Genomic DNA, 24,619 nt, shown 5'->3' on the forward strand with positions numbered 1-24,619 from the left:
ACTCCTCAAAGGATAAACACAAACAAACAAACACACACACACACAATGTATAAAATTTATTATATATATTGCCGCGGCCGCTTTTGCCGCCAAGCCGCCATAACACTTTCGGCGCCGAAGAAATCAGGACGACTGCTTCATTCCGCTATAGTCATTCTTTCCATAGTACCCTTTCGGCTTTGCCTCGTAGCGTGGAGCCAAATTCGGCTGTGGTTGCATTGCCATCTCCTTGTACGGGCTCCTCAGCAACACATCCTCCGGCATCTCATCTACGTTCCAATCCTTCAGTTTCTCAGCTTCTGTGTGCAGCAGATGATCGTTCTCTTCGATAGCGTCTATACGAGAATATTCATCGATATCGTAATCGGCAAGAGTTTTCAGCTCATCTAAATCTTTGCCATCGATGCACAGCTTAAACGAAGAGGTGCACAAATAGGGCGACTGATTCTCAATCCTTACCTGTTGCATGAGTTCGGCTATGGTCGAGTCACGCTGCGCCATCACTTGCACGACTTGCATCCGCTGCTCCCAGCCACTGGTGACCCAGATAAACGTTTTGAAGCGGATGCGCAGGGGTACAAGGTGCTGCACGTGTGGATCATCAACGACGGCACGCCAGTAGTGCCGCTCGTTCTCCTGTAGAATAGTCTCGGCACTTCCCATATAAAATCGGGTATCACCAGGAGTTGCCGCCCGAATCGGGCCAGGGTAGGTTTGCGACTCCGCGAAACGGCGGTGCGCCTCGTAAGCCTCTTGCTCGTACTGCGACAGCTTTCCTGCACTCAAAAGGCACGCGGCGGTCGAATGCAAGAAAAGCGCCTGGCTACGCCTCATGGCTAAGTGTTCGAACCGGTCAGCGTCGTTAATATGCTTTTGTAACAGGCAGCGAGCACAAAGGTGCAAATGGTGAATAGGCGCATCAAAGAAAAGTAGAGATGATCGAAACATTAGAACTAGAGCATTGAAGAGCAACCCATCTGCTCAGCCAAGAGATACGTAATCTCACGCTTCTCCATATTTACCTTGGAAATTGGCAAAAAAGCTGCGTGAAGGGATTTATTCAAGCACAAGAGGCGGACACAACGCAGGCTCGCTCCTTGATACTGTTTGAAAGAGAATATTGCTTCCTCGTTTTGTAGCTGCCTGCATCGCTTGCACAAGTGAGCTGAAACGCCAAAGGTGCGATGGTTTTAGATTGCCCACCAGTGTAGTGCCGCCAGAGGGAAAATAGCAAGACAGAGAGTGCTGTTTCACGAAGCGAACGCACAGAGGCTAAAACTGAAGGCAGCCTTTTGCGGGCCGCACAGAAAATGGTTTAACACACCTTCTGTTATCATGGCCTGATTTTCCATTGAGGCTGATGCAAAGTGCGTCTGTTTGCAGCGTGAAATTGCCCCTTCCACTGTCCGCAAGATTTTCGACGCTTCAAACAGGTAAAGCTTGGCTTGGAATCGAGGAGGGGGGTTAAAAAAAAAAGCAGACGATAAATCGACTGTGAAGGAACATTTCCTTTCCTTTCTTTCGACGCGCCCGCGCTCACCGTTGACGCTAGTAGCGGTAAGTTGCTCTGACCCCCCCCCCAATAGATCGCAGGTATCTGGGCCTGACCCCGCCAGAATTATCTCAGCAGTGGCTGGGATAGTGGGGGCTACTTGGCCTCCCCAGAAAGAGTGGGAGCACCGGACTCTGGATGACCTTCAACAAAGTGTGTCCACTTTCATCGGGTTCGTGCTAGAGCAAATTCTGAGGATGAGCGATCGGCACACTTCAAGTGTGTAGGTTTCACCTAACCGCTTGATGGTATCACTCAAGGAGGAAACATGGTCGATGCAACATTTATCATGCATACCACGGACGCCCAGAGCATTCCTTGCTGTCCTCACATGTAGCGTGCGTGAAGGAATTGCTCACAAAATGAGGTGACACACCACCGTTAGCCGGAGGCAAACATGGCAGCCCTTCACGCTGTTGATTTCAGCAATGCAGTTGATTTCTAAAGCTGAGAAGAGAGCTGCGTTTCCCGCTGGCAAGTATTACTTTGCGTCGGAGACACGCCAAATCATGCGCTGCTGCCGATGCTTTCTGTTTTGTATTGCTTCATCACCACTCACTTTTCTGGACCGTTGCCCTGTCTTTTCTTGGCATGGAGGCACCTAGTCCCAAGTTCAACGTTCGCTTGGGCGACATTGCAGAGGCCATGACCAACTTCATCCAACCGGGAGGAGGGAGCTCCACAAAGAGTATTTCAGTGACAATTCCATCGGATGGGGAGCTCATCATCACTGTCCCTTCTAACGAACCCAAATGCTCTGCGTCAATCAAGCTGGAGCCTTCCACTGGCGCCACCGACTCGCGAGTCGATGTCGCCGGCAGTCCCCTCGTCACGGATATCTCCTACTATCTCCTGCCTGGGGTGACTCTGAATGTTTTCGCATGGACCACAAGCGTCATCCGGATAGAAGGCTCTGAGCAGTTACTGCGCGGTGTAATTCGCTCGTCGACGAAGTCGATTACGCGCCCCTTAGTGGAGTATCATTTTGTCTTACACACGCAGCGCATCGCCGCTGAGAAGACACAATGCGGCGGCCCGGTTACTCTGATTTGCGGAGGGCAACTGACAGGCAAGACTGTGGTTGCACGTACACTAGCGAACTATGCCGCGCGTGCCGGCTGGAAACCAATCCTGGTTGACTTGGATCCAGGAGTGCAGCAGACGATTGGTTTGCCCGGGTCGATCGGGGCTGCCATATTGGACTACCCGTTGCCTCTGGATGAAGTCATGGCGCTCTCCCTTGTGAGCACAACGTATTTTGTGGGCACAACAGAGGTCGAGTCCTTCAGCAAACTGGGGGAGGCTCTCATGGGGGCAGCGTACGTGCACTTCTCAAAGCTCCTGCTCACCTGTGTTCGCGAACGGTTGTCAACACACGCAAATGACCTGCACGGCTTCAGCGGCGCAATTATTGCTGTACCGGAGGTGCATGGTAGCTCCGGAATAAATTTTGTCAGCGAGCTGATACAGCAGTACGACGTTTCCAACGTACTTTGCCTCGGTGATGATGATCTGTTTCACACCCTGTATCTGCGGCACGATCGTGGAAACGCAGCGCAGCCAGACTACGTGAAGATAGACCGTATTTCGCACAACTTCAGCACCGTTCCCCCAGCTAACGCTGATTCAGTGATGCCGTCGAGATACAGCGACTACTTTCTCGGCACTGGTGTAGTGGACCTGCACCCATCGCAGTGGTCAAAACCGTTTAACAGCATCGACGTACTCATTCTCAAAGAGGAGCAGGGGCAAGTGGTGCTTTCTCCAGTCCCTAAGGAGGAACTACAGGGCATCGTTGGCTGCATTGGTGCACTTTACTCGTCTAAGTCAGGCAATGCACTTCAGTCGTCGCCGATGGCCTACGCAAGAGTGCAGACAATTGACCCAGCCGGCATTTACTTTCTGACGAGCACCCATTTTACGTTTCCGTCAGAAAAGCTTACTTTGCTTGTTGGGACTGTCCGTTGGATTACCAGCACGTAAGAAGGAAATGTAGTTGTCGAATCGAATTTACATCCTACGTTGAGAGCGACAAGCGGACGCAACATAGCAATTACAGCTCGTGATCACACACACATGCACAGAGTACGTGAACATCGCTTTTTCTTCTTTCCTTTCTTTTGAGGGCTAAGCATGCTGCACCAGGTATCCGCGATGCACAGCTGTGGCATCCTTGAGAGCGCCACGTGTCTCACGTGCCGGCTCTTGTTGCTCTTTTCCCCCTTTTGAGCTGCGTGGGCTCTCTTCAATGGTACCTTCAGCTAGCGTCTTATCTCCCGTCATTTCGTTCTCTGTAAAAATGCCATTCGTTCTATCTGAGCTGGAATCGATTCTTTTTGGCACCCCAGACAGCTCAGTGAACAACAAAGGTGACAAAGAATGACACTCCACAAGGATACTTCGCCCCTAGTGGAGGGCTTGAATCAAGTTCCCAAACAGGAGTTTCTAAGCGTTCTTAGCAGGGTGTACGAGGGACACGGAACCGCCATTGTTTTTATCGAGCAGCACATTCTCTCCGCTCTCAGCCGCCTAGGAATTGCAACACGGAACTTTGGTCGCGACAAAGGAGTCGTCGGCGTCTTTCCGTTTCAAAACGACATTAACTACGTTTCAGCCGACAACGTTGTGTACATTCTGAACCCAGACCTGAGCAGCATGCGATCCGTTGTCGTTCACTTGCTTTCCTATACGCAGCGATTTGCAAATTCAAAGCCGACGATTCTCTATGTCCCCCAAAAAACGTTGATTGCAGAGCAGGTGATGGAGGACGAGTTCAAGCTCTCCCATACATTTCCGAGCTTACGCATCGCAAGTCTTGATGTAGACTACGTTTTTCTGGAGGAGAAGTTTTTTACAATGACGCTGCCGCTATCGTTCAAATCGGTGTTTGCAGACGGCGACTTGAGCAACCTAACTTGGATTGCCAGGCTTTTGCTTAAGCTGCAAACAGCGCGCTTCGGTGCCATTCGACACATCCGTGGAAAGGGCAGCAACGCGGCCAGGGTCGTTCAGCTTCTTCAGCGCATGCAGAACTATATCGGCCACGATTTCATCACTGACATTCCCTCCGAAGTAGAGACGCTCATCATTATCGATCGTTCCGCAGACTTCGTCACACCGCTGATGACACAGCTCACGTACGAAGGGCTTATAGACGAGTTGTACGACATTGAGAACTGTGAGGTGCAATTTCCGTTCAGCCTGGGCGAGAGTTCCGGTGTGGGGGCGAGCGAGAAGGTTGTTCTGAACAACACGGACAGAATGTTTGCTGAAATTCGCGACAAGAGTTTCACCGGGGTGGGATCGGTGCTTTACCAAAAATCCATCTGGGTAAAGCAAAACTATGACAAGCGGAAGGAGGTTCAGCAGCTGAAGGAGCTGAAGGAGTTCATGAAAGGGCTCCCAGAGATGCAGGAAATGCATCGATTGATTGGCATTCATACGAATGTTGCCACTGAAATCAGCAAAACCACGCAGAGCACAGATTTTAGGAAACGTATCCTGTTTGAGCACAACATCATTCAACAGATCAATGAGGGTGATGTTCTGAGATATATTGAGGATCTTGTTTTTCGCAAGGAAAAGTTTGAGGTCGTTGCCCGCCTACTGGCGCTCCTGTCCCTTGTCAACGGTGGGCTGCGCGAGAAGGACTTGCTCAGCCTCAAGGAGAACATGATGCTTGTCTACGGCATTCCGCATGTGATCACCGCCTTTTTCCTGCTGGAGAGGTGCGGCTTGCTTTGCGCACAGAGCGGAAAGGGAAGCAGCTACCCGACCATTCGCAAGCAGCTTCAAACCTGGAATTCATCGCTGACTGAGGAGCATCCGAATGATATCACCTACGCGTACGGCGGCTACGCACCCCCTTTTGTCCGCATGGTAGACACTCTACTGCGCAATCCACAAGCCTGGGACGCGGAGGATGACGCACCAAGTCTTCTCCCTGGTGAAAAGATGGAGCTAATGAATGACGTAGAGATTGCCAGCACAGCAAAGACGGCCATCGTCTTTGTTATTGGCGGAATCACAGCTTCGGAGGTGAGTGCCCTGCGCTTTGTAGAGGAGCGGCTGTCAAGCGGCGGAAGACCTCATCGCATCTTTATAGGCACCACAGACCTCATAAGCGGAAATCGCATGATTCGATCGTTGCTTCCGTTTGACCCGGCTCGGTGAAGGCATTATCTCTCTCTGCGCTCCGCTTTCCGTTTGTTTGTTCCCCCTTTTCCCTTGCGTGTGTGAGCAACAGCTTCGCAATAGCAGGCAGAACAACAGAACTTCGCTTCGCCGTCTCACATGCTCGCTGAAAACGCCAGCTTCGCTTATCAAGCAAATCTGGCGAGATCAGCGACGTGTCACACCTGCGCCCTGTGCCTGCGACGATGCTCCCATGCTTGATTTTGATGCAGTGGCCAACTGTGCCTGTTTTCGTCTTCTTTGCTACTCCTTCGTCTTTCTCACGTATGATGCGCATTTTTGCTTGCAGAGCGGAACTCCTGAAAGAAACCAAAACGATGGGAGAGGGCCGCATCCGTTGTTACTACGAGGTTCTCGAGGTGGAACGGAAGGCCACCTATGATGAGATCCGCGCCGCCTACAAAAAGAAGTCCCTCCAGTATCACCCCGACAAGAACTACGGCAATCAAGAGGAGGCCGCTATGCGTTTCAAAGAGGTTCAAAACGCCTACTCAATCCTTAGCGACGCCGACGAGCGGGCATGGTACGACTCCCATCGCGAGGCGATCCTGCGGGGTGGCGATGGCACCGGTGACCCGGACGAATTGAACCTGTACGAGTACTTCACTGCAGGCTGCTTCGACGGCCTCGACGACAGTGAAAGCGGGTTCTACGCCGTCTACCGCAAGGTGTTCGACATGCTTATCGAGGAGGAGTCCGACTACGACTCCCGCGCAAAGTTGTGGCCGGGCTTCGGCACGAGCACGAGCGACTGGGCGGATGTTCAGAAGTTCTACGGACACTGGCGTAACTTCAGCACATACAAGACATTCACTTGGAAGGATGAATACAAGGTGAACGAGATGGAGGATCGCTACTCCCGCCGCATGGCTGGCCGCATCAACAGCAAGGCGCGCGACGGGGCCAAAAAAGAGTACGTGCGCACTGTGCAAAGCCTCGCTCAGTTCGTCTACCGCCGCGACCCGCGTGTGAAGGCGGAGCTAGAGCGCCAGGAGGAGGAGGAGCAAGCGAAGCGCGAGGAGCGTGAGAGGCAGGAGATCGAACGTCTGAAGCGGCGTCGCGAGGCGAACGAACGCGTGTGGGCTGAGGCTGCGGAGCGCGAGGCCCGCGAGGAGGCAGAGCGGGCGGCACGAGGCGAGGCCATGGATGGGTCGATATTGGAGATGCTGTATGAAAAGGAGCGGCAAACGAAGGAGATGATGCGTGGCAACGGCGGCGGCGGCGCGCACACGGCCGGCTTTGCCATGCTAGGAGGGGACGATGATGAAGTGGTGACGGTGTTCAACTGCCCCGCGTGCAAAAAGCAGTTCAAGTCCGAAAACCAATACAAGGAGCACGTTCGTAGCAACAAGCATAAGACAAAGCTGAAGCAGTTGGCCGCCAAGGGCACGGATGTGGCTGCGCTCATGGGCGAGAAGGTAGAGGGCAGCAGTGGCGGCACGGAGGAGTGAGGTGTGTTTGCGTGGCCGCTCGTTTGCCAGGTGACTCGCTCTTTCTTGTTTTGTGGCGCATGTGGTGAGATGGACATATGCGTGCCGCCGCTGTCGCGCGGGTGTTCAAGAAGCAACTCTCTGCTCTTTCTCCGCGAGGAAGTGATGACCGGCGACAACTGCGTGCCCTCTCTCCTGAAGGTAACCACGGTCTGCATAATGCGATTAAAGTACACGCACACGCGAATGCGAAGCATTTCTGTTTCTGCTTAACATTTTCTTTAACACTGAAGTTAACGCAATCAGGTTCGCGCCTTTTTCTTCTGTTGTCCTGCGTATGTGCAACACATGTACACCGCCATACACATTCGCAAGTGCCCTCCAAAGGCTGCCCACTGCTTTTTCCCCTTCCCCCACACGTCTGCAAACCTACGCACCCGTACGCAGACGTAATCGGGTGCCAAAAATGGGCTCCGTGACCTGGTGAAAGAGGGATGCGTGGGAGGAGAGACCTTTGACGCAATACGACACTGTGGTGCCGCCTCTTGTCTTTTTCTCTCTCTGTCCCCGTCTGCGCGCTGCCGGCCCTTGCTCCCCCAGTCAACTGCTTGCGCTCATGCCAGACACCTGTTGAAGTGCTCGGGCGAAAAGCTATTTTTCTTCTCTTTCTTCCGTTGTTGTCTTCCTCACGAACGCCCTCCCCCCGCGCCCCCCCCGCACAAACGCAACGACGCGCTGCACAGCCTCTGTCGTGAGCCGCCAGACAAACCAAAGGAATCATCTCTTTAACCGCGGTTCTGCTGCTCTCTTTGGTTCTTCTCTGATTTTCCTCTTTATCTAGAGCACTTGTGACGCCATGAGCAGCTACGAAATTCAGCCCATCGTGAAGGGCACCAAGAGGGACCCGTCCCTGCGCAAGTACAACAAGGCCGCCGGGGCCGGTCCCTTTGGCGCCGCTCCCGCCAGCTTCAGGACCAAGAAGCCTGCGCCAGCTCAGAGTGCCGCGGCGCCGCCCAGAGAGGCGGTTGACGCGAATACGGCGGTTAATGCTGTGCGCTTCCCCTACACCGGGACGAAGCGTGGCTACGGCGGCGCGAGCAGCTCTCTGCGCAAAGGTCGCCCGCGTGACGCCCCGGACGCGGCCTTTTCTGAGAAGGGATGCGGCAAGAGCGCGCCGCCCAAGGCCGGCGCCTTCAAGAAGCGCCTCATCCCACCAACCGAGTTTCGCCGCGCGTACGACCGCGGCGATCTGCCCATCGCCATCTGCCATGGCAGCCGCCCCACCGTAGACTGGAAGGTGGAGGTGGAGAAGCTGGACTACCATCACTACCTCCCCATCTTCTTTGACGGCATCCGTGAGACGGAGGAGCCATACATGTTCCTGGCTCGCCAGGGCTGCCTTGACCTGCTCGAGCGGGGCGGGCCCAAGATTCTGCCCACCATCCCGCAGCTGATCATCCCCATCAAGACGGCGCTGAACACACGCCATCCGGACATCATTTGCGCAACCCTCCGCATTCTTCAGCAGCTCGTCGTCAGCGACGACCTCATAGGCGAGGCCCTTGTGCCTTACTACCGCCAGATCCTGCCGGTGTTGAACCTCTTCAAGAATGTCCACAAGAGGCGCAGCCGCAGCGACGCTATGGACTACGGTCAGCGCAACCGCGATGACGTGGGCGACTTGGTGAACGAGACGCTGCAGCTTTTAGAGCAGCACGGTGGCGAGGATGCGTACATCAACATCAAGTACATGGTGCCTAGCTATGAGAGTTGCATCTACAACAACTGACGAATAGAGGCTGTGCTGACATCGGCGGTAAGTCCGTCGGTGCGCGTGTGATGCGGAGCGGCTTGCCTGCTTGTGGGGCTCAATCAAGTTTTTGCTTGAATTGGTTGTGTGTTGCTCCACATCCGTGTGTGTACACTTGTCTTTCTCTCCTTTTGCCCTTCCCTCCCCCATCCCCTCTACTGAGTCGAGTGTCTCGGGTATACGTGTATGGGTGCGTGCATGCATGTGTGGGTGTGCACCGCTTCCCAGCCTCTACTCGCGTCTGAGCCACGCTTTGTGTTACATTGTGTGTGTGTGTGCGTAGCTGGGTAGTGGTGGTGGCGGTGGTGGTGAGGCGTCTGCGGGAGACACAGCCCCTCTCTCCACCCTCCCTCCGGATGTATGACAAAGCTCTTTCTTCTCTTGTGTCCTGGCCGGCTGCGCCTTGTGTCTCCCTCTTTCATATTGTCTTGCCCCTTCCATGTAGTTACGACAAGGCGAAGAATGACAGCGGTTATCCGCGCGCGCGCACACACACACAAACACACACACACCCTCCTTGCGTGGAGGATCAGAGCAGCAACGGGGACACTTTGCCGTAACAGCAGGAATAGGAGCAAACGTGAGCGCCCACTAGTTCACATGCTTCCACCGCGGGAAAGCTGGGCTGCGGCGGCCTTTTGGCAGAGGCACATCTTCGACGCTGCGCGCAGCCGCTTTCTCACGTACTTGCACCTCCTCTCTACTCGGCGCTGGGGAGGATGCCAGTCGACGTATCGTGAAAGCTCGCTCTCGGCTTCTGACGTCCATGGTGTACCGCATGGTGTGTGCATGGCGGCAACTTCTTCGTGTTGGGCGTGCGGTTCTGAAGACGGTTTAGAGGCGCCTGGGTCCACGCCTCCCCCATCAGCGCACCTGCTTCGGGCTTGCTGACGCCGTGGTTGGAGAAGCATGCAACATGCCAACCTCTTCCTTGTTCTCCCCAGCCGTGGCAGCGCAGGTTGCACCCTCCCACCTCCTAAGATGAACGTACTGCTCCTTAGGTGTGTCCAGGCTTCCACCGTCTCTCCTTGTTTCTCTTTCGCATTTCCATTGTGCTTCCTTTTCAAAGGTATAACCCTCCTCCGTTCTTGCGGCGTGCCTCGTTGTGCATGCGTCGTTCTCCTACACAACGAGGTACACAGGCGTACACAAGCGCCGGCAATATACGTGCATACGTTTACACAGACATGCATGCGCGCGTCTCTCACACTCCGGTTCTGTAGATTTTTGTCTCTCGCTCGTTTCTCGGCCTGTGGAGCTCCGTGTTTTGCCACCCTTTCACGTGTCTCGCTCCTGGTTGTGTTGCTTGTGAGCCTTCCATCGTACGTGCGACTTGCTCCTGCGCTCGTGTGGTGGTGTTCGCCCACGTCCTGGCGTACGGTGGCAGAGCGGGGGCCCCTGTTTGGCGTTGTGCCCTCTTTTGTGCTGCTTTGCTGTGCTGTGCGGCACCTCTCGTCGGCTGCTGTGGGTCTTGGTCTCCCTCTCTGTCTCTCCCCTCGCACGCATCCGACAGGGCTGCATGGGAAAGCGGGAGGATAAGACGCACTATCCACGTCTCGCTCTCTCACGGCTCCTCCTTCGTGCTTCTGAGGCCGAGAGGCAAGCGTGAATACATCAAGGGCGAGCGGGCGAACCATGGAGGATGACTACTACTATGATGATGACGGGGACTACGGCGATTACTACGACAACGGCACCGACGAGGTGGTCGACGTGAGCCCGTTAGAGCTCAAGTACGTGGATGGTAAGAGCTTCATGCAGAGCAACGTGGAGGAGAGTCTGCGGTGCTTGCAGGAGGTCGTGGCTGAGGACAGCGAGCACGGCAGATGGACTTTCAAGGCACTGAAGATGCTCGCGCGCGCCTGTCGTATCGCGAAGCTGTACGACGCTATGGCGGACTACTACACGCAGGTCGTGCATTTTATTCACCCCGACATTGGCGCTGCTGCGGTTGCGAAGGCGATGCTCAAGTTCACCGAAGAGAGCCTGCGAGTGCCAGCGGAGTGGCGAGGGCGCACCCTGCGCGCTACGCTGGAGGTGGCCACCGCGCAACCAGAGTCCTATCGGAACGTCATTGTGCCCACCCTCCTGCACCGTGCCACCCTCTTTCTTGAAGAAGACAAGTGCGAGGAGTCTCTCGTAGACTTGCAGGCGGCACTGCAGCAGTGCGATGAATCTATCGTCACCATGGCGCAGATCAACGCCAACTGTGTGTACCACATTCGTACCCTTCAACTCACTGCGTATCGCAAGCTCAACCGCTACGCAGAGCTGCGACGTGCCTACTACGAATTAGGCAGGGTGCATGCAGCGTTGCCGTCGCTACGCATGATTGGCAGCGCCATGGAGTCGGCTGGGCACTTGTTCCTGCACGACGCTGACTGGGCGGCAGCTCACCGTGCATTCTCTTCGGCTCTGCGTTGCCACACAGAGAGCGGTGATGCGCAGCAGTACAACGTGGTGAAGTACGTAGTGCTCGCCACCATTATGGCTGGGCTGCCGGTGGACGTGCTTGCGCAGGAGGAGACGCTGGCGAATCACCCGTCTGTTCGCCCAGTACGTGCCCTCTGGCAAGCCTTTGTCGCATTGGACGTGCCGACTTTTCTGCAGGTGTTGCACGCTCCCGATAACGCGGCGTGCTTCGCGAAGGACGCGGAGTTCGCAGCGTACGTGGAGCCGATGATGTTCCAGCTGCGCACCAACTACCTCATCGCTTACTCCAAGAGCTTTGGCACGCTGTCACTTCTGGAGCTCGGTGCTCGGCTGCAGCTGCAGGAGCAACCGTGCAAGGAGCTATGCACGAGCGCCATTCTCCTGGGTCTCATCAACGCTCGCATCGACGATGCGCGGAAACTGCTGCTGTTTCAGCGTGCATCGCGCGCCGTGCCTAGCAGCGTGGCTGTGTTGCGCGACTTGTCCGACTTGACGAGCGAACTCTGCTGCAAGTAGGCGTAGTTGCGGCTGTGAGTGGCGGGTGCGTTAGCGGGCCCTCTCTTCCTCTGTTTTCATCCGCGCTGCGGCTGAACATGACTCAGGCGTCGCATAGGGGGGGCCGCTGCTCTCCATCTTTCTCCTTCCCTTCCCGCCCCGCCACGATGGCGCCACCACTTTTCGCGGTTTGAAAACTGTTGTCCTTTCGCTGTTTCGTGTGGTGGCTACTTGTGACACACCTGCCGCTGAGATCAGAGGAACAGACGGATATCAACGTCGACATGCAATGAAACATAGCAGCCGGCAGAGAAGGAAGGCGGTTTGTGCTGCCGCTGCTGCTTGTTCCCCCCCTCCTCACAGAAGCCGCGTGCGTGTGGGCAGGTGCATAGCCGCGGTGTTGACATACGCCCCGTCTCGGGCTTCTCTACACTCTGCCGCTCTCTGTCGCGTACCTTCTGTCCTCTCTCTCCTTTGGCCATTTTGTTTTCGATCTTGGCAGTCGTCATGAGGGCATAGAGAACGCACACCCCAAACACCAATGCAAACGCAAAGACCTTTCTCAAAGCCTTGACACACACACATCATTCCGTGCTGCCCCTCTCCCCCTTTTGCCTCTTCCTTCTCTGTTGTGCCACATCCGCGTCACCGGTCTTTCACCCCTCCTCCTGTGCTCTGCGCACATGAGAGGCGCACCGCCAAAAGGTGCGGAGGGAAACACGGCACGATAGGAGAAGGAGGGAAGCCGCGCCGAGCTGCTCTGGCTGCACGTAAGCGTATCTGCTCATAGACAAACAGACACACCCACATACATCTTCAAGCAACCGCGCTACACTTGAATCAACCCCCTTTCACACCCCCACACCCACCCACCCACACACCAACACGCACACCGTCGTCACCATGCCGCGCCAACCGACCAAAAACCGCATTAACATGCACGACATTGTCGAGCAGCCCCTCAGCGCCATTCCAGATGCTGTGGACGCCGTCCTGCGCCGTCCAGAGCCGCTGGACGAGCTCGAGGTGCAGAGCATCTTCTTCGAGAGCTCGTACATACTGCTTCGGGCAGAGGAGGCGCTCTCGGCTAAGGACGGCAACGCATTCTGTGCCCTATTCAAGATCTTTTCTGAGGGCTTTGCCCACAGCGAGGCCTCCTTCGAAGAGGGCATCCGCACAATGGTGCAGAACGAGTCCTTGCTGCAGACGATGCACGCAATTTTCAAAGTGGTTGTGGAGCAGGAGGCCCTGCCGCTGCACAGCGCCGGCACCGTTGAGCTTATTCACGTGCTCAGCAGCCTGTTCGATGGCGCGGCGCTGAAGGAAAAGTGCGGGGCGGTATTTATGCGAGGGTTTGCCAAGGTACTGCAGCGGGTGTACTCAAACGCAGAGGAGGCGCGCAGGCACTTCCACCTGCAGCGAGGCACAGCAACGGCACTCATCAACCTTGTGAAGGGGTCAAAGCAAAACAAGCAGCGCCTGGCATCGTGGAAGTTTGTAGCGGACTGCTGCGCTGCCTCTGTTGACGTCTTCTTCCAGTTGCAGTGCGTCGAGCTGCTGTTCCGCGTGTCGCGACAGAACAAAGACGTCTTCTCCCACCTTGGTGGCTCACTCCCGCCCGCAACGATCGAAGAGTTGCGAGCGCTGCCCAATGACGGCACGCTGCTTTCTCGCATGACGCTGCTGATTGAGCACCTCAACGAGGGCCGTGCGCAGGTGCTGCGCTACCCGCTGAAGGAAGTCGTGGCCGCGGAGACGACGCTGACAAGCTCCACCAATGCCTACTTCACGCCCAACTATGTGATTGTCATGGTCACGGCCGCCAACGCCGACAACATTACGATACCGTACCGCATCATCCGCTCCATTACTCTCGGCCGCGATGGCCGCGTCATTGTGCGACTGGAGGAGTTCCCCGTCAAGCTGGAGTTACTGCTGAGTCACACGACGGGCATGGACACCGTCACCTTCTACATGGCCCAGGAGGATCTTGCCACCTTCAAGCAGTCCCCGGTACGGCAGTGGATCGTGGAGGCGCTGCAGGTGCGGAAAGAGGAGCAACATCACCATCGTCCACCGCAGGCAACGCGCTCCCCGGACTCCATGGCGAAGCCAGCGGAGAAGACGGAGCCGGCGGCACACGAGTCTTTGTCTTCCACAACGCCTGCTGCTTCCTCGCATGAGGCTTCCGATGACATGGTCACCACGAGGAAGAAGGCTCGGCTGGAGGGTTCCGCAGCACCTGCTGCTGCGGTGTCCTCCACAAATCAGCCTCCAATTGCCGCCTTCCTGCACGTGGTGGATGCGCTGGTGGAGCAGGCGGCTACACCGAATGAGGCGCAGGCGATGTTGCTGCAGCTGCGCCGGCTCATGGAGGTTCGCAAGGAGTTGCAGCGCGGAAAATCGATGGATGACCTAAGCGACGCCATGCGGCACATTCAAAACCGCGTTGACGAGACGCGCCGCACGGCAAAGGAGAGCAGAACGGCGTGGCACCAGGCCATGTTGGAGGAGCTGGAGCGGGTGGAGAACGGCGTCGTCGGCGCGCAGGACAAGGCGGCGGCGGGGGTGGAGCAGTTGAATGATCACCTGAAGAAGGTCAAGACGAGCAACCAGGCCATCAACGAACGGATTGCATGCATGGATATCGAGCTGCAACAAACCTTGGAGGAGCTCCGTGAGGAGGAGCTGCGCTGGACCAACGAGATTCACACTAAGAGTATGCGTGAGGCGGAGCGACTGGAGTTTGAAGTCGATCAGCACCTTGTCAACCGTAGCCGGCCAATGGCGCTCTTATCTGACTACATGCGACAATAGGCGGTGTTGTGCCATCTAACGCGTGTAGCGAGACCTATTTCCCGTGCTGCTTGCTCTATCCTTGCGCAATACATCAGTGCACGCACACGTGCACACGTAAGCCCAGCGCTGCGAAACCCGAAAAGAGGTGAGAATGCGGGCATGTGTGCTGCTGCTCGGCGGTAGGCGTGTGGCTGTCTGTGCTGTGACGTGTGGTCTATGTCTCCGCAAGAGGGAGTTTAGAAGGAGGGGAGGAGAGGCGCGTGTGAGAATGTATGATGCTGCACCGCACAAACACGAATACCCCATCCCTTGCTCGTTGTCGTCTTGTATTTTTCCTTTATCTCCCTTCTCTTCGTCCTTCTGTGTGTTTTTACCGTGAGTCATCACACACACACACACATGCGTGCGAGTGCTCTCTGCCAATCTGTCTTTCTTTAGACGAACAATGCAAGCGAGACAAAAACGAAACGACATGAAAAGGATGGAGAGTGGGGCGGCAGCAGTACATCTCACTTCCTTCCTCGCGGTAAAACGGAGGGGAGAAGGGCGGAGGAGGAAGAGGGAGGAGGGGGAGGCCCATTGCTTTATTCTGTCGCCGCTGCACCTTCCTCGCTCTCTCCTGCTCCCCCACTGCCTGCCTGCTCGAAGTGCACTACGAATCATGATGTTTTCTTGACCGTGTGCTGCTACTCTATGGTTGCGTGGTTGGCCCTCCCCCATCTGAACTCAAAGTCTCTCCTCTTTTGTGTTTCACTGATTGCCTTTTTCCTCGTTGTCCTCGACATCATCGTAACTACATTGCACACACACTGCTGAGCCGCCTGCTGCTGCTGCTGCTGAAAAGAATAACAACAAAACGGACTAGCGTTTATCCGCGTCTGCTGTCTTACTGCGTCGGGCTCGAGGTTGTGTGTGTTTCTTCGCCCGTGTGTACGTAGGTCTCTCTACACCTTTTTTCTCTGAGCACCTCTCTGCGATTCTCACGGGTGGCATTCGGTGCATCATGGCGTGGCTCGGAGACGCGGTCGACGCGCAGTACACAATCGACACGGTGTCGAAGCAGCAGGCGCTGCTGCCGTCCTCCAACGCCTTTTCAATCTTCCCGAAGGATCACGTCCTGCGCATCTTTCAGCTGGATGCGCTTGTGCTGCAACAGGAGCTCGTCGAGATTCTGCAGACGACTCTCTTCCATGTGCTTGACATCCCGCCCCTCCAGCACTTTCGCTTCGCCTATCAGGAGGAGCTTGTGCTCGTTTTGGATGCCCTGTTGTACCGTCTGTCGGTGTGGCGCATGGGGCAGTCCATCGGGGACCGACTGCAGAACTTAGTCCTTCGCGATGAAGAGCGGGCGCGTCTGCTGGCCCTGCAGAACACAAAGTCGATCCTGCCCAGCCTCGCTCCATCCCGCCGACTACTGCTGGTGCACGCAATCATGACGCTCGTAATGCCTTACGTCACCCGCAAGGTGCAGCGAAAGGTGCTAGAGGAGGGATGGGAGCGTGAGCCTGTCACGACGGCGCGATATCGCATCGCCAAGGCGCTCCGCTATGGCGTTGTCACATGGTCTTTGCTCTCTCTTGCCAACACGTTTAACTTCCTGATGACGGGGAAGTACCGCACCCTCGTCGAGCGCATCCTGTCTCTCCGTCTCGTCTACGGCTCGCAGCGGATGATGCGCTTTACAAATCTGCTCTACATGAATCAGCACGTCCAGTGGCAAACGTGGATGTCTCTCTTCAGAGCGCTTAGTCTGGGGCGATACTTCCGGCGACTCATGAAAAGCCTCAGCTCCGTTGCATCGTCGTCGGCGTTGCTCTCCATGAACGAGAACTTGTGCAGCGCGTGCCATGAGCTGCCGACAGTGTGCCAGCGGTCGAACTGCGGCCACCGTTACTGCTATTACTGCATCAAGAGTCGGCTGCTCGATAGTCAATCCACCGGCTCCTTTCGTTGTATAAAGTGCGGCCAAGCCGTGCACAGCTGCGCCCCTGCGTAAGCCGCAAGGGAATACCCACCTGTCGTGTTGTGCTTAGCCGTCGTCCCTGCTTTGTTGCTCTGCCTACGTGCGTCGGCCTGCCTCTCTCTGTATGTTTAAGTGAAGTTGTCTGGCTGTATGGGCTTCCGTAGGTCATGTGAGATGGTGGCGATGGTTCTCGCCGAAGAGCGACGTCGGGTCCCACGACCATATGTGTGTGTATGTGTGTATGTATGTATGCGTGAGGAGGTGCGGCTCTCGGAATACGTGTGTCGCTGCCGAGGGGAGGCGAAAGGGGGGGGGTGAGAATGCACGCATCATCGCCATGAACAGAAGGAGCGACTCTGCATTTAGCTGCCATGTATATGGTGCTGGGTGTTGGTGGTGAGCGGATGTGTGGCATACCCATAGAAGCGGCTGTCTTGCCGGGAGAGGTGACGCATCTATATTCCCGTGCACGTTGGGACGGCATTTTGTTTCGTGTGAGAGACGTTCCGACGCCCCCTCCCCAAATCTCCTCCTTTTTTTTCTGCCTATCCACGTGCGTATATGCATGTGTGTGGTTATCATCGAAGCAGGTGTGGCACAGTGAGCTGTACCCTCGCCTCTTGCGACCGCGTACTCTCTCTGTTGACTCCCTCGCCCCTTCCCCTCCTCATCTCTCTCCCGCCTTTCTCTGCCTACCTTCTCCGTGCATATTTGTGTGCGCGGATGCATCCCTTTGGCGACGCTTGCTACCACTGGCGTCGCACTCGCGTACACGCAAGCGCACTACACATGCATCTATGCGTGTGTGTGCATCAGTCACATGCTTTGGCGTTTTGGGAAGACCGGCAGAGACAAGGATGGACCCGGCGCTGGCGGTGATGTCGCCTTTCCAGAATGAGGCGAGGGGCATTGATGGGATGCTGGAGGACGCTGTAGAGGAGATCACGCGGCCCTCGTCGATCGGCGCAACTAGCGGCAACAACCAAACTTCTGGCGCGGCCGACGGCGCCTCTGTCGAACCTCCTGCGTTGGCGGCTCCTCCCCTGACGCAATGCAGCTTCTGTGCCCAGTCTACCACCACCCGCGCTGTTCCAAAGGACGGCATGTACGTGTGCACTAACTGTTTAGCTGAGCAGGGAAGCCGGCCTCGTTTGTTCCCGCTCGGCACTTTCAAGTGTTGCCCCACCTCCACAGAGGCGATGGACGGTGATGTGGTGCGGTGCGCTGGTTGCTACCGCTGGTACCACGTGCACTGCGTAGGCATCACGGATAGCGTGCTGCGGAACTATGTAACTCTTTCCACCACCTCGTGGTACTGCCCGGAGCCGGCCTGCTGCGATCGCGTGCTGCGAAGGCATTTGAAGAGGTAGACACATGAGCAGCGACAACCAAAGGAAAGCAAGTGAAAAAAGCCGTGATGAATGTGTGTCTCTGTGTAAGACGGAACTCGGAGAGGATAGCGCGGGCGAGGGGGGGGGCGGAGGAGTTTTCATCTCTCCTCTTCTTTTGCCCTCGGTTCTCCTTCTGTGGGCATTCAATACTCCGCGTGTGGGGAGGCGTCCGTGTGTGTATGCACCCGATGTACTGTGCACGGTGCCATACGACGTGTACGCTCTAAACGTAGTAGTCGAGGCTGAACCCCCTCTCCCTCTTTCCCTCCAGCTCGATGAGAAGTGTTGTGTTGGTTGTGATTTAAAAGAGGGGGACGGTGCCCAGCGGCGAGGCGGTCGAGTGCCCCTCCTCCCCCCTCTCTCACATCACCTCTCTGTTGCACGTTGCCACACATGTACGGGTATCCCTGCGTAGCACCACCTCCTTGATTTTGCCGCTCGACGTCAAGCACGTGCATGCTCTGCCCGCCCAACCTCTCTCCCCCTCATGTCGCCGCTGCTGTCGCCTACTACCTGTTACCTTTCCTTTTCTCTTTCATTTGTTGGCGCCCTATTCACTTCGTTTCGCTCTCGAACTCTGCGCGTCGCTCAGCCAGGGAGGTGGTTATGGGAGGGCACCCTCCTTACAGGGAAAGACCCACACATCAGCAGTCAACGGCAGCGCATGAGGTGGACGTGATGATACCATGGGTCCCACAAACATCATGTGCGACTTCTTCCACGGTGATGCCACCTCGCCACGCTATCAAAGCAGCGCGAAGTCAACCTTCACGCCTCTCTTGCAGACGTGGGTGAAGCCAGAACGGCTTGAAAACAGCACGGCCGTCTTTCTCGACGCCCTTCTGTACACCGACGACAGCGGCGCAGCTGTGGCGCAGATATGGCTGCGAATCGACCCAGATGATTCTCATGGGCTGGGCGCCGCACCGTTGTTCTCTTTCCTCGTGGCAGCGTGTCGGGCACCGTTGGTTTGCCCCAGCCAAGCCGATGTCCCCATTATCAGCGGCGCGGCTGTGCTTGCTGATGACGCGACATCAGCCGTTCGTCAGTTTCACCTCGTGTACCCGTGCGTCAGCGGCACCAACGCTTTGCTCCGTGAGGTGGTGCACAGCTGGGGCGGGGCACGGCTCTCTGTGACCCGCAAGCGAGCACTCCTCCGTGTGGCGGGCGCGACTGCTCCGTACACAGCGACTGCGGTGGTGAACGAAGCTGCCACCGCAGGCGTGTTTGTACTGGAGTCGGGCGCATACCACCGAGCTGATGCCTTCCATGTTCGAACCGACGCGGCTGTGCGCCAAGGGCTGGTTCCACCTGTCACTGTGCTGCAGATGCGGGCGCCGCTCCCGCAGAGCGAGACGTACCGGAGTCTTCAGCACGGATGCCTTACCGAGTCACTGGTAGGCTTCGTCGTGCACGAACCGTACCGACAGCGCTCTATCTTCTCTCTTGCCGCCGTCCCCTCCGCCGGTGCGCAAGCACTGTATGGGGAGATAGACACGGTGCTGGAGATGAGCACCGCCGCCCTCCACGACGCCGATGAAGCACTTGTCCCTTGCTGCGGCCTTGCTCAGCGTATAGTGTACACCGACTGCGCCTTGACGCGCACCCAACTCCACGCCTCCCCTCTTCTGGAGGTCACACAGGTGGTGCTGAGAGTACATGTGGAGGGGGCACTTTCTCGACCGGCGTCTCTCTCGCCCTTGAGCAACGTGACATGGCAGTTGTGCGGCTCGCAGCGCTACGAGGCCACCGTGATTAGGCTGCAGCGGCCTCTAGAGGAGCGACTGAGTTGGGTCGTGGAGCCACTCCGCGCCGTCTCGTCGGACCTGCGGTGCGTAGATGGCGCCTTGAACCGTGCAGGGGCTAAAGCAACGGCGGCGCGGAGGAGTTCTGATGCTGATTCAAGAAGTCAGATGCGCTGTGTCACGTGTGTCGCTGAGGCGCACTTTTCGTCTTTCTCGCGCCACGGAGGCCACTTCACTGGTGGCGTTAGGCGTCGCTGCTCTCTCGCGCTCTCCGCTAACGCTGTTTGCTCTGTGTACCCGCACCATCCGCGAACGGCGGGGGGAGCGCACGAATCACGCAGCTGCCGCAGAATATCCGTGTCGTGGTGGCAGCCACCTCCGCTGTGGCTGTCCCGCACCGCGTGCTTCATCACGCATTGCAGCCTTTTTGAGCTGTCTGCGCTGTACTGCCTCATCCTCGTTGCCTGTTTTCTCGTTATCCTGCTGCGGAGGGGCAGAGGGAGAGACGGTCTCGCTCGCAGGGATTCCATCGCTTGGTGAGTTTCCTACTCGTGCATGCACGCACGCTTCCTACCGCCTCCGTCTCTCCTTTTGTGCGCAGCACCTGTCTCACTCTCTACACCCGAGTTTCTTTATATTGCCGTTCTGTCGTCCTACTGCTTACACGCTACACGCTGCTGCTGCTACTGCCGCCGCTGTCTTTGAGGCGCACCGATAACACGGCTCGCCCATTTTCCCAGAGTAACGATTGAAAACGAGTAATGGGCACGTGCACACCGCTGTGCAGACAGACAGACACACACACACACACACACACACACACACACACGCACACATAAACCGCGTTCGGCGTAAGCGCAGGAGGACTGCGACTCGGCTCCCTCTTCGCTTTTTCGGTGAAAGGCGCACAACCCTCTTCTTTACTGAACACCATCGCACGGATGATGGGTACGAGGTCGACCCTCCGCCCTCCCTGCTCCCTCCCTCCCTCCACCACACGCAGAACGCATCCGCGCTCGAGGTGTTCGTCGTCATGGAGTGTCTGCCACCCTGCAGCCCTGTCATACCGACCTCTCTGTTTCTATCCTTCACTTCTCTGCGTTACCTCCTTGCCCCCTTCGCTCACAAACACATAGACCTGTGCACCGTCACGGCAACAACTGACTTTCTCCCTCCCTCCAGCGAAGAGTGGGTACACCTCTGCCTCTTGCCATCCGCGTCTCCCCAGCTGCCTTCTCGCTACGCGTCTTGCCCTAGATCTCTCGATGCGGCAGCCGTCAGCGCTGCACTGACAGCACTCGTTCGTCTTTTCCGCCGGCGCTTCGCTTCGCGTTACGGCGCACCGGCTCTGCCGCCTCCTTTGCTCTCTCAACTCTTTTCTACTTGCCTCATTTCCCACCCTCCCCATCGTCCCTGCTGGCATCGACAACGCCACATGGGGAACAAGGCACCAGGGACGGCGCCGCGGCCGGAGGGGTACGCCTCCGCGGCCAACGCGCGGGGGCATGAGAACTTCTTCCGCCCAAGGCAAAAACTAGGGACGCATAACATCCAGCGGGCAGGCCTGCGTTCTGCCAGGCGCGTTGGCTTGTGGTTCACGTCGAGCGTACTCGTGTTCGTTGTGCTGCCGGCCTATCTAGGGCCCGCGTACGTCAAGTACGTGGCTGGCAGCGAGTGGCTGGAGCGGGCGTCGAAGTCGATCTGGCAGCGGCGCAACGAGAAGGACTTCGAACTGTACATGACGCAGCGCAAGAATACGTGGGCGGAATGGCTGGGCCTGAAGCGATACAACATCAGCGGGGAAGAGAACGACGGTGACATCCAGAAGTACCGATGAGGCTGCTGCTGACGCTCTCCGTGTGTCCGCGCCTGGATGCGCAGGTTAAGGAATGCCAATGCGTTTTCGCGCTTGTTTGGGCTTCATTTTTCCTTTCTGGTGTGGGAGGGGTATGCGTGGACTGTGGCCTGCCTCGCTCCGTATAGTGGCGTTGTGCGCTCCTCCTCTCTCCCTTCTCTTTCCCCTCACAGAGAGTTGCTGTTGTTGTTGTTGTTGTTGTTGTTGTGTGTGTGTGTGCGTGATGGCTGCCCGCGTAGCTGGGCATTTTTGTAGTGCTTGGTCCCTCTTCATCCATCTCCTTTGTGAGGAGGAGGAGTTCACGAATGAGGCGACGAAGTGCGGCGCTGTTTTCTTCCTTCCGCCAACGTGTCCGTTTCGCTGCTGTGCAACGCGAGGTCAACGCTGCACCCCCCGGGTCTGCCACAGGGCCCCTCCCCCTCGCATCGCGCGGTGCGGAGCAGCCGTAGACACGCGCGCCACAGCAACGCGCCGGCCCGGTCATCTCAGCACGGCCCCCGCCTCAAAGGCAACGCACCCGCCCGCATCCCAGGTCGCCTCGCAGCCGCCCCAGCCATGCTGGTTGCCACGTGGTGCATATCCCTCGCGGGGCGCCTGAGCCGCCCCGCACCACTAAGCAGCGAGGGCCGGGTGGGATACGTCCCAGCCACGTCGGCACACTCTGCCCATCATATGGATGGCGCACGCGTGTGCAGTGCTGCAGGTCGCTCCGGTGCAACGCCGTCCACCGTCGGACCGCCGACGTGAGTGGCGCTGAGTCTCTCCGACTCCCCAACGTCGCAGGCGCTTGGCCCTCTCACCACGAGAAGGGGCTGTGCATTGGCCGGAATAGGGGAGGGGAGGGGCTGCCCGGCTTCGCCACGCACCGAGTGGGGAGAGGGGGTGGGTGCACAGAGCCCTGAGAGACGACTCGCTGAGGTGTCTCAAGTCATGAAGGAATGAGCGCGAGCGCATTTGTGTAGCTCTCTCTATCTCCTACTCACACGTTTTCTGGCCGCCTTCTTTCACCCGTTCCTTTGCCGCCCTGTGCAGCACCGCACACGACGCCGCCCCTCCTTTCTTCCTCCCATCAACGTGGACCTTTAGCGCGCCTTCCCGCGTCTGCGTCTTCTTCTGTCTTTCCCATCCCTTTTTGTGTCTGGGGGGAGTGCGCGAGAGTGACTTGGGCGGTGACGTGGCGAGAGGAAGGGGAGTAGCGCACCGCGTTGCCCATAGACCTAATCGCCTGCTCACACGCACACAGATCCGGTGCCCACGCTCACAACGCTGCACCAGCACCGCAATGGAACGTGAGCGAAAGCTGGCGGAACGGGAGGTGCGCGAGGCCGTGGCGGACGCGGAGTCGCCGCTGGCGCAGCGACACGTGCGGGAATCCCTGAAGAAGAACAAATTCGCTGTTGCCCTCTACGCCGTGGCCCTCTTCACGCCCGCCTTCTTCCTCATGTTCTTCTACACCGCCAAGGCGCGCGAGATTCGCGCCAACTTCAGAGACCCCTACGCCCTCCCCGAGGGGTTTGACCCAAAGACGGGTGAGTTCTCGAGCAAGGAGGCGCAACCGAAGAGCGCGCAGGAGTTGCCCATATCCAGATCACTCTTTGTGGGCGAGGAGCCGGGCAGCTACGGAGGGCGTGCGCGCAAGCGCAGCATCAGCTGAAATAATTGGAGGTGCGCTGTGCAGCCGCGCAGGCGAGAAGAAAGCCGCTGACACGCACGTGGAGACGGAGAAGCAAGACGCTTCCGTTGTTGTGCAGGGCGGGTGGCTCCCACTCGTGCTTGCCTTTGAGAACCGAAAGGGGGTGTGGTGACTCGCCTCGATGCTTCCATAACGCGAAACGAGCATAAAAGGAAAATCAATACAAACTAGTGCAGTACCGTTCAGGCGGAAAGGGAGAGCGAGAGGGAGAGACGATGCGTGCACTTCGTGTAGTGGGCCCCGCCTCTGGGGTGATGGCCTGCTGGCAAGCGAACCCGACTGACAACTTGCGTTTTGTGGGGCAGCCTCGGCAACCGCACCGAGAATTGCGGCTTTCACCCATCCCTTCCCTTTCTTCTGACGCTGGTCTCTTGCGACGCACGTACGTCTCACCACGGTGCTGTCTGTTTGAAGGCACGCAGGGGAGCTGCGTGTGCGTGCATGCGCGCGCATCCTGTTCTGTGCCTCTCATGCCCAATCACTCTCTCTTTGACCCTTCCTTTTCGTCCTCACCTTGTACGTCGACCCATCACGGGGTGGCTGCGGGTGTCCAGTGCCGTGCCTGCGTATCGCTTCGTGGACGCCGTTCGTCTCCTAATATCGTCCATACTACCGCCGCTCCCTTTGCCATTTTGTGTCAGGGCTGGGAAGGTGGTGGTGACTGCACCACGGGAAAGGATCCCACGACGCTGAGGTTGAAGTGGCTGCAGGTTTCACCACAGACACGCTGCGGCCTGCAATCACTCTTGCGTGCATGTGTTTGTGTGTGTGCTGGACTCAAGTGCGGGTGTGCTCGCTCATGTGATCGGCGAGGCGTCGCGTCGTGTGCGGAGCTCTTGACGGAGTAGCGACTTGACCAGCGTGTGCTTCAGACCCACCTCCCTCTTTCTATCTCTCATAGACGCACTGTCGCCCCGTGTTCCCTCCCTCTCCGCCCTTCAGCTCACCGCATCCATCCACAGAGAGAGAGGTGCTGCGGAGGTGCACCGGAGGCCTTTGCGAGGACCACACACCCCAAAGTGCAGAGACGGCTTTCGTTCCTCCCGGCGGCGCGCTCCGTGTGCGCCTGCCGTAGACATCTCTTCCGCCTACCATGAGCACCCTACTGGAGATCTACCGGCACAGCTTTCCCAAGCGGCTGCGCTTCGACAAGGCGAGCCAGGTGCTTTACGCCCAGTGCTACTCGATCAACCGACGGTACAAGAACAAAAAATACATTCCGCAGAAGGATATACATGACGTATTGAACAGCCACGCCC

The 24,619-nt window shown here is 57.3% G+C and overlaps 12 protein-coding genes across 12 annotated transcripts; 11 read left to right on the top strand and 1 right to left on the bottom strand.

Moving 5' to 3' along the window:
- Positions 1-123: 123 nt before the first annotated feature.
- Positions 124-834, bottom strand: LINJ_25_2260 (conserved hypothetical protein; the record flags this gene model as incomplete). The annotated part of the gene is made up of 1 exon (XM_001466219.1): positions 124-834. The coding sequence occupies one exon, from the start codon at positions 832-834 to the stop codon at positions 124-126; it is 711 nt and encodes a 236-aa protein (XP_001466256.1).
- Positions 835-2,197: 1,363 nt separating this feature from the next.
- Positions 2,198-3,535, top strand: LINJ_25_2270 (conserved hypothetical protein; the record flags this gene model as incomplete). The annotated part of the gene is made up of 1 exon (XM_001466220.1): positions 2,198-3,535. The coding sequence occupies one exon, from the start codon at positions 2,198-2,200 to the stop codon at positions 3,533-3,535; it is 1,338 nt and encodes a 445-aa protein (XP_001466257.1).
- A 396-nt stretch (positions 3,536-3,931) lies between these two features.
- On the top strand, positions 3,932-5,725 carry LINJ_25_2280 (vacuolar protein sorting-like protein; the record flags this gene model as incomplete). Its single annotated transcript, XM_001466221.1, has 1 exon — positions 3,932-5,725. The coding sequence occupies one exon, from the start codon at positions 3,932-3,934 to the stop codon at positions 5,723-5,725; it is 1,794 nt and encodes a 597-aa protein (XP_001466258.1).
- Positions 5,726-6,063: 338 nt separating this feature from the next.
- On the top strand, positions 6,064-7,197 carry LINJ_25_2290 (conserved hypothetical protein; the record flags this gene model as incomplete). Its single annotated transcript, XM_001466222.1, has 1 exon — positions 6,064-7,197. One exon carries the CDS (start codon positions 6,064-6,066, stop codon positions 7,195-7,197), a length of 1,134 nt encoding a protein of 377 aa, XP_001466259.1.
- An 835-nt stretch (positions 7,198-8,032) lies between these two features.
- Positions 8,033-8,965, top strand: LINJ_25_2300 (conserved hypothetical protein; the record flags this gene model as incomplete). The annotated part of the gene is made up of 1 exon (XM_001466223.1): positions 8,033-8,965. The coding sequence occupies one exon, from the start codon at positions 8,033-8,035 to the stop codon at positions 8,963-8,965; it is 933 nt and encodes a 310-aa protein (XP_001466260.1).
- A 1,656-nt stretch (positions 8,966-10,621) lies between these two features.
- Positions 10,622-11,935, top strand: LINJ_25_2310 (conserved hypothetical protein; the record flags this gene model as incomplete). Its single annotated transcript, XM_001466224.1, has 1 exon — positions 10,622-11,935. One exon carries the CDS (start codon positions 10,622-10,624, stop codon positions 11,933-11,935), a length of 1,314 nt encoding a protein of 437 aa, XP_001466261.1.
- An 882-nt stretch (positions 11,936-12,817) lies between these two features.
- On the top strand, positions 12,818-14,731 carry LINJ_25_2320 (conserved hypothetical protein; the record flags this gene model as incomplete). Its single annotated transcript, XM_001466225.1, has 1 exon — positions 12,818-14,731. One exon carries the CDS (start codon positions 12,818-12,820, stop codon positions 14,729-14,731), a length of 1,914 nt encoding a protein of 637 aa, XP_001466262.1.
- Positions 14,732-15,716: 985 nt separating this feature from the next.
- On the top strand, positions 15,717-16,709 carry PEX2 (glycosome import protein; the record flags this gene model as incomplete). The annotated part of the gene is made up of 1 exon (XM_001466226.1): positions 15,717-16,709. The coding sequence occupies one exon, from the start codon at positions 15,717-15,719 to the stop codon at positions 16,707-16,709; it is 993 nt and encodes a 330-aa protein (XP_001466263.1).
- Positions 16,710-17,047: 338 nt separating this feature from the next.
- Positions 17,048-18,046, top strand: LINJ_25_2340 (conserved hypothetical protein; the record flags this gene model as incomplete). Its single annotated transcript, XM_001466227.1, has 1 exon — positions 17,048-18,046. One exon carries the CDS (start codon positions 17,048-17,050, stop codon positions 18,044-18,046), a length of 999 nt encoding a protein of 332 aa, XP_001466264.1.
- A 707-nt stretch (positions 18,047-18,753) lies between these two features.
- LINJ_25_2350 (conserved hypothetical protein) lies at positions 18,754-20,352 on the top strand (the record flags this gene model as incomplete). Its single annotated transcript, XM_001466228.1, has 1 exon — positions 18,754-20,352. The coding sequence occupies one exon, from the start codon at positions 18,754-18,756 to the stop codon at positions 20,350-20,352; it is 1,599 nt and encodes a 532-aa protein (XP_001466265.1).
- A 493-nt stretch (positions 20,353-20,845) lies between these two features.
- LINJ_25_2360 (conserved hypothetical protein) lies at positions 20,846-21,649 on the top strand (the record flags this gene model as incomplete). The annotated part of the gene is made up of 1 exon (XM_001466229.1): positions 20,846-21,649. The coding sequence occupies one exon, from the start codon at positions 20,846-20,848 to the stop codon at positions 21,647-21,649; it is 804 nt and encodes a 267-aa protein (XP_001466266.1).
- Positions 21,650-22,949: 1,300 nt separating this feature from the next.
- On the top strand, positions 22,950-23,321 carry LINJ_25_2370 (conserved hypothetical protein; the record flags this gene model as incomplete). Its single annotated transcript, XM_001466230.1, has 1 exon — positions 22,950-23,321. The coding sequence occupies one exon, from the start codon at positions 22,950-22,952 to the stop codon at positions 23,319-23,321; it is 372 nt and encodes a 123-aa protein (XP_001466267.1).
- Positions 23,322-24,619: the final 1,298 nt, after the last annotated feature.

The sequence above is a fragment of the Leishmania infantum genome, chromosome 25 (assembly GCF_000002875.2).
Source record: "Leishmania infantum JPCM5 genome chromosome 25".
In the NCBI taxonomy this organism is placed as follows: domain Eukaryota; phylum Euglenozoa; class Kinetoplastea; order Trypanosomatida; family Trypanosomatidae; genus Leishmania; species Leishmania infantum.